This window comes from Lathyrus oleraceus, chromosome 6, assembly GCF_024323335.1.
Source record: "Lathyrus oleraceus cultivar Zhongwan6 chromosome 6, CAAS_Psat_ZW6_1.0, whole genome shotgun sequence".
Taxonomy (NCBI): Eukaryota; Viridiplantae; Streptophyta; class Magnoliopsida; order Fabales; family Fabaceae; genus Lathyrus; species Lathyrus oleraceus.
The window spans coordinates 315,582,573-315,590,129 of record NC_066584.1 but is presented as its reverse complement, the minus strand read 5'-3'; the positions used below and the strand labels follow the sequence as shown (position 1 = coordinate 315,590,129).

Sequence of the window (7,557 nt, the reverse complement as noted above, 5' to 3'; positions counted from 1 at the left end):
CGCCAATTGGATTGGCTAGGGCACCTGCCTTAGCCAATCCAATTGGTGTCTCCATTCAAGTTTTAAGAGGAGTCTTCAATTCAATTGGCGACTCCTTCTAAAAGTGAGGTATTTTGGGATTTTTTTTGAAACTAGGGGTATTTTAGGAATTTCCTTGAAAAAGTGGGTTATTTTTGTAAAAAAACCACATAAATACACATTATTAAAGATTTAAGTTATAATTTTTTTTAAAATGTATCTCAAAAACAATTTATTTGAAAAATGATTTGAAATAATTTTAAAATTAAACAAAATTTTGAAAAATAATATTAAAAAAACTATAGTAAAAATGAAATATCTAGAATAACTAACAGTAATTATTTAAACTAATTTTTTTATTTAAAACTTTTTAAAAAAAAAAAAATTTATGTAAATTGTTTTGAATAAAAATATGAATCACTATAAAATTTATTAAAAAAAAAAACTAGCACAAGAAATGAGTAAATTTATCTGAAGCGCTTTTGAAACTTTTGCTTCTACGGTGATAACTCAATTAGCTTCAACTCAACGCACGTTTAAACCCTTGTTTTCTGTTTGTTTCCGCGCGTTCTAGCTTCTCGAAATCGCGGCGAACCTGTTTCAGTTCCTTTCCTTCACCAAAACCCTAAACCCTATTTCAACTCCTTGCACTTTGCTTCAACTTCCACCTTCTTCCTCGCTCGCTCGCACCTTCTTCCATCCACCACCTATTTCCTATGCTTCATACCGTGCGCACCGTGTCTTTAGGGCACACTTCCACTTCATTCTTTCCCTTCAAACCTTCTCACCCTTCTTCTTCAATCGCTTTCTACATGGAGCAATCTCCTTTTTTATCTTTCAACTTAAAGAACTCTAACCAACCCCGCCTCACTCTTCAAGCATCATCACACAAACATGAAGCTAATGCAGTTTCTCCAAGGTTCAATTTTGCTTTTTTATTAATGGTATTTGTTTTATACGTGTCACAAATTAATGTAATCTTTACAATCTTTATGTTGTGCGTGTAGGAATGAAGAATCAGTTGTTCATGGACTATCTGAAACGATTGTTGGGGTTTTGGGTGGAGGTCAACTTGGTCGCATGCTATGTCAAGCTGCTTCTCAGATGGCAATTAAGGTCATGGTTTTAGATCCTCAGGAGAATTGTCCCGCTAGTTCATTCTCCTATCAACACATGGTTGGAAGCTTTGATGACAGTGCAACTGTAGAGGAATTTGCAAAGAGGTTCATGCTTTTTTTGGGGTGTTTTTTTGGTTTTTGTAATGTATGCTACTTTGAGTTATATGTCATTTGACTCATATTGGATTGAAATGGTGTTCAGGTGTGGAGTTTTAACTTTTGAAATTGAACATGTCAATGTTACTACATTGGAAAAACTTGAGAAACAAGGAGTTGTATGCCAACCTAAAGCCTCTACTATACGAATTATTCAGGTATTATATTGGTGGAGTTTTTCCAGTTTTGCTTTGCGGATTTAGGTGAGAAAACTAACAACTTGATATTTTTGTTTTTAGCTTTTATAGTGAAATCATTTTGTGCCCCCCATAGGTGTGTTAGTTTCAATAGTTTTTTAAGGTAAGAATAATGATGATGTTGAACTCTTAATTATTTCTTTGATGATACAGGATAAGTATCTGCAAAAGGTTCACTTCTCTAAGCATGGCATTCCACTTCCTGAATTTATGCAGGTTTGTACTGTTTTTCTCAGTTCCAATAGTATTTGAAAAATTCATCTTTAGGATTCAAATTAATGCATGGAACAGATAGATGATCTTGAAGGTGCTAAGAAAATAGGAGAACTTTTTGGCTATCCTCTTATGATCAAGAGTAGGAGACTAGCTTATGATGGACGAGGAAATGCAGTTGCAAAAAGTGAAGAGGAACTAGCTTCTGCTGTGGATGGTAATTAGTGTTTAGCAGATGTTTATTCTTTGAGAAAGCAAGAACAGGAAAAATTATCTGAATTAATACAAGTTGTCTTTCAAGTAGTAGAAGAAAAGGCTCTTCTGCCTATTTAATAGATGCAAATTTATTTTGTTTTAACTCTTTAAATTCCCCCCAAAATATGCAGCACTTGGAGGATTTGATCGTGGTTTATATGCTGAAAAATGGGCACCTTTTGTCAAGGTTTGTATCTAAATCTTGTTATTGACTGCTGATGGTGATTTTCCAATTCATGATTCACAAATTGTATGATGTAAAGCAATATTTCTGGCATTAAGCCAACACATCTGAAATTTTTGTATGCTGCGACCAATTTTTTGTGTTTTGTAAAGTGATTGTTTCTCAATTACTATGGTATTGGTTCTCAATCAAATAATCATGCCTTCTTTTTATTGTGTAAGCTCTAATGTTGATCTTCTATATCGGGTTTTCTTTCAATAAATGGGAATTATTTTAGGATGTAACTTATTCAAATTATATACCGCGCTTGCACCACATGCTGAATGCTCATATAATGAAACATTCTTGTCATATTCTTGAATGATTTGATGCATTTTCCTGTGTTTCTTTGTCCTAAATTAATGGCAGGAACTAGCTGTCATTGTCGCGAGAGGGAGAGACAATACAATTTCATGCTATCCTGTTGTTGAAACTGTTCACAGGTAATACTCCGAACAGGTACATGTTATTAGTGTGGAATATTATAAAAAACAGCGAACCAAATTCAAAACATAGATCATGATAAGACTAATAAAAACTGTACAATTTCAACTTCCTTACACATCTGTTTAAGGATTTATTTTTGTTTTAGGGACAACATATGTCACATAGTTAAGGCTCCAGCAGATGTAAAATGGAAGATTAGGGAGCGTGCCACCGAAGTTGCTTTCAATGCTGTCAACTCTTTAGAAGGTGCTGGTGTGTTTGCTGTTGAGTTGTTCTTGACCGAAGACGGACAGGTTGTGAATTTATTAGATCATTAACTCTCAACGTGCCTCAATATTTCAATCTTCTAAAATTCTATAATCGCTTCTATATACTAGTAAATTTTTATGCTCATGCAAATGTGTTATGTTGTCTGTTAATCCAATAATGATATTGATTGTGTTTCTCGGCAGATTTTATTAAATGAAGTTGCACCTAGACCTCACAATAGTGGGCACCACACAATTGAATCTTGCTACACCTCACAATATGAGCAACATTTGCGGGCTGTCGTTGGTCTTCCTCTCGGCAATCCATCAATGAAAACTCCAGCTGCAATCATGTACAATATATTAGGTGAAGAAGAGGTATTATTAGCATATAAGTTTTATCCAATTTCTTTTCCTTTAACCGTCTCCATTGTAAGGTTAGCGGAAGTTTCGTTTTTCGCCTATTCTTGTGGGACACTAATATCATATTCACTTGGAATTGACAATGTTCATCATCATCACTAGGCGCATTGTTTGAAGGGAATGGTGCAATTCCTAATGACTATTTAAAAATGAATAGTAATTTAGTTATTTCTGTTATATTCATACTAAAAAAATAACACAATTTCTAATTAAATGCTTGTTAGAATGTAAGATCACTAAATTAGGTGTCAAACTTTTGTGCTAGAACCCAAACAAAAAATGTTGATTTCCCCCCTATTTTTTCTTTTGGTCCGGAGTTGGAATACAGTTGTACACTTGTACTCTTAGAAGCTACAAAGTGGTTTCTTTAGTTCATTCATTACTTGTTTGAAGATCATTCTATTCATCTATCACTGCTTAAGACTCTTGTCCATCAAACCTTCTTAATAATTTTAGGGGGAGCTTGGTTTTCAAGTGGCTCATCAATTGATGAAGAGGGCATTGACCATCCCTGATGCTTCTATTCATTGGTACGACAAGCCAGGTAAATTTATGGTTAAGTGACAATTTTAGGTTCCTTACTTCCCTCTGATTTGTTGCTGCTTGATAACCTGTATGGCCAAATATATAATATTTTGTAATGATAATGTGTCAGAGATGAGAAGACAACGAAAGATGGGTCACATAACAATTGTTGGGCCTTCCCTCAGCATCCTTGAAGGCAATCTTGCAACAATAATAGAAGGGGAGAAATTAGACGACAAGACTGCAGGTTGTTGACACAAACTCTTTATGTTAATATATTTGATTTTTTAAAGTTAAAAATTTGTTATTCCGATACATAATAATTTTTTTGTTTATTAAAATTAAATTGTAGTAGCTCCACATGTGGCGATCATAATGGGCTCTGATTCAGATCTGCCTGTTATGAAAGATGCTGCTAAAATCTTGGAAATGTTTGGGGTGCCTCATGAGGTAAGATTGTTTAGATTTACTCTAGGGAGGGAACCGTCATGTGTCAAGTTGTTTATCCATGCCTAAATGTTCATTTATCAATTTTCAGGTAAGAATAATTTCAGCACATCGAACTCCGGATCTGATGTTTCATTATGCCTCGTCTGCTCATAAAAGAGGCATTCAAGTTATTATTGCTGGTGCTGGTGGTGCAGCTCACTTGCCTGGTAAATTACTTCCAAGTGTGCATTGTTTAATTAACGCGAAGATCAACTTTCTTAATGACATTAGTTATTGATTAAGTTTCCAAATCTCAGGAATGGTGGCTGCTATGACTCCCTTGCCTGTAGTTGGTGTTCCTGTACGTGGTTCTACCCTCGGCGGAGTTGATTCACTCTTGTCAATTGTCCAGGTACAGGTTTCAGTGATCTTTACATATTCGATTCTTACTTTCTGCGCTCCACATAATTGCTTTTCTAATGAAATAAGATAATATTTAGTATTATGTTTGTAAATCTAATTTGATACTATTGCATCTTGTTAAAAGTTTAAGATCAATGTTTTTTTTTGAATCGGGAATCCTCGTGAGTGAACGATTTTATGTCAGTTTTTTTGTTAGTTGACAATTTCTAAAAAAATGTGTACTATTTTTGAAGTCTCTATCACCACTAAGGAGTCTGGTAATTTTACGAAGGTTAATATTGTCGGTTATGGTATGTCAATGAAAGATGTCTTTATTCAATCTCAAGACTAAAAAATGATCAGTAGATGTTTTCTTTTAAAAGGTACAAGGTTGTATTTTTAAAAACAGTTGTGAGAAGCATAAACAGTTCTAAGGAATTGGTTATTGATAAGTTTGGCAACACCTAAATCCTGAAGCACTTGAGAAGTTGTTTTGACAATCAGTTGACCCACATTTTAAAGGCAGATTTTCAATCCGCATACTTGCTAGATGCTGAAAACCAATCGCCACGAATTCCCTTGCACCCCTTTTCTTACAGTTTTTTCCCCTGGTGCATCCCATAGATATTCACATTTCTTGTAACAATATTCTCCCATCCCTTCGAAACAACCCTTGTGTTGCTTTGCTTTATTTATGTGTATGCTTTGAGCAAGTGATACGCCACATGAATGAACCAAAGAAGTGATATCATTGCCATATAAATAGACTAATAAAATATTTAAGCAGAATCATGATTCATGTCCACTGTAGGAATGGTAATTTTTTGCAATTACTTAACTGTTTCTTACAACCAAATATGATTGTTGGGTGTGTAGATGCCAAGAGGTGTCCCTGTTGCTACCGTTGCTGTTAATAATGCAACAAATGCTGGGCTGTTGGCAGTGAGGATATTGAGTGTTGCCGATGAAAGTCTTATGTCAAGGTCAGCCTCTCTCGGTCTCTCTTCCATCTTTGATCTAAAATTTGTATATTGAAATATAAAATTACAGAAAGGAAAAAGTGGAAAAGTTATTATACACTTTCCACTTACGTTGATGTAACATTTATATTCCTACGCAGGATGATCCAATATCAAGAGGACCAAAAAGAAAGCGTATTGACGAAAGGAGAGAAGTTAGAAAAACTTGGTTGGGAATCCTACTTAAATGATAGTAATTAGTTGAACAGCCCATTGATTTTGTGCTTCTTTTTTGGTTTAGTCTCATTTTTGGACAAGGACAGAGTTTTGATAGACATTTTGATATAGAGGGTGTTTAGACACGGGGTATCAATAAGTAGTTAGCAGGAGAGAAGAAAATATATTCTAGTAGAATGAGTTTCCAGAGTCTTTGCATCTATTTGTTATTAGAGTCTCTGCATCTATTTTGTTATTCCACTCATTATTGTAATGTTCTTTAAATGTTTTTTTGTTGGTTAACTACGGCATTAAACACATGTAATTGAGGCTTAATTCTGGTTTTAGCATTAACAACTTCCATTTTCGGAAATACTTAATGTATTATTACTAGCACATTGTGAAAATACCAAAATATTTTAGATTTTATAGGTATATATCCGGCCGCACTCCAACTATACATTTCTAAGATAGACCTTTAAGAAATGAAAAACAAAATCATGGAAATGCATCTGTGTAAATTACGGAGATACGTGTATTTCCTAGTGTTGTTTGTTCAAAAATCTGTTAGAATCCTTTCTCCTTCCTAACTTCTAGAAAAACACTCTAAACCATTTAAGTTTCTTAAACTCTCAACTCACATTCTTTTAAAATCATTCAAAAAACTTTAAAGCTTCTTCTATTAACATTAAGTCCATCAAAAAACTTACTTAATATCAAAGTAAATTTATAATTTGTAAGTGTAAAGATAGTTTTATTGAACAATGAACTATTTTTGTTATTTTGGGACTGCATTTTTGCTATTGACGCTGGCACCTCTGGAATTTTCCAACATTTTGATTTTCAGTAACCGGAGATGTATCTCAGGAGTATTTTAGTGCAATTTTTTTTAGTAACTTTTGCTTGATTTGTAGCGCTTGTGTGGTTTACTTACAAACATTATGGCTTATAGGCAAGACTGATTGAGGCATAACAAGATTGTATAACGTGCATCTGTTCGGAGGGAAAATAGTCAACCATCGCTGGCTCTTGTTACCTTTAGTCTGGTTGATGCAAAGGCTTTAACTTTTGGGGCTTATGTATCTCCGCCTTCTTCTTCTCGTAGGAGACGAGTGTCACCTACTCATGCATCTTTGCCTCCATCTTCCCGTAAGCGATAGACATCCGAGAGATGACACACATAGACGTCATCATTTCATCTTCCACATGGTGAGACGTCTATTGTAACACCCCGATAAAATAAGGCTAATTATTTTATTTGAATTAATATAATATTTATTAATTTAATTAATTAATTGGAAATACTATTGGATTATTATTATTATTATTTTGGAAAATATATAAGTTGGAAGTAAGAGAAAGAGCCTCATTGTTGGAAACAGAAAGTGTTACGTGAAAGAGCAGAAGCATCGTGAAAGTGGAAAAAGGGAAAAGGGGAAGAGCAAGAGCAGAGGTTGAAGAACGGAAAGGATTGAAGCTCAAAGATTTGCCGAATTATCTCAGGTAAGGGGTCTGAATCTTATTAAACGATAATATGCGAGCAATTTCATGTATATGTTGGACTGTTGATGGATTTTGAGGATGTTAGGGGAATTGGGAAAGTTGGGGTTTTGATGGAAAATCACGTCGGATGAAACTGTGTTTAGACTGTAATTGAATATATGTTTAGGTTAGTTATGAATTTCCGAACATATAGCTTTTTACGGAAGTTGAATCGGAGGTCCGGAA

The 7,557-nt window shown here is 34.4% G+C and overlaps 1 protein-coding gene across 2 annotated transcripts; it reads left to right on the top strand.

The window, feature by feature from the left end:
• Positions 1–488: 488 nt before the first annotated feature.
• LOC127098564 (phosphoribosylaminoimidazole carboxylase, chloroplastic) lies at positions 489–6,202 on the top strand. Of its 2 annotated transcripts, none has more exons than XM_051037193.1 (16): positions 489–937; positions 1,026–1,241; positions 1,339–1,450; positions 1,643–1,705; positions 1,781–1,919; positions 2,089–2,144; positions 2,550–2,623; positions 2,773–2,920; positions 3,080–3,253; positions 3,755–3,842; positions 3,954–4,070; positions 4,179–4,273; positions 4,362–4,479; positions 4,570–4,664; positions 5,531–5,637; positions 5,775–6,202. In XM_051037193.1, the coding sequence occupies exons 1-16, from the start codon at positions 735–737 to the stop codon at positions 5,872–5,874; spliced, it is 1,905 nt and encodes a 634-aa protein (XP_050893150.1). In that variant the 5' UTR covers positions 489–734; the 3' UTR covers positions 5,875–6,202. The 2 variants fall into 2 exon arrangements, with proteins under 2 accessions (XP_050893150.1, XP_050893149.1); XM_051037192.1 differs by having other exon boundaries at positions 490–937; positions 4,176–4,273.
• Positions 6,203–7,557: the final 1,355 nt, after the last annotated feature.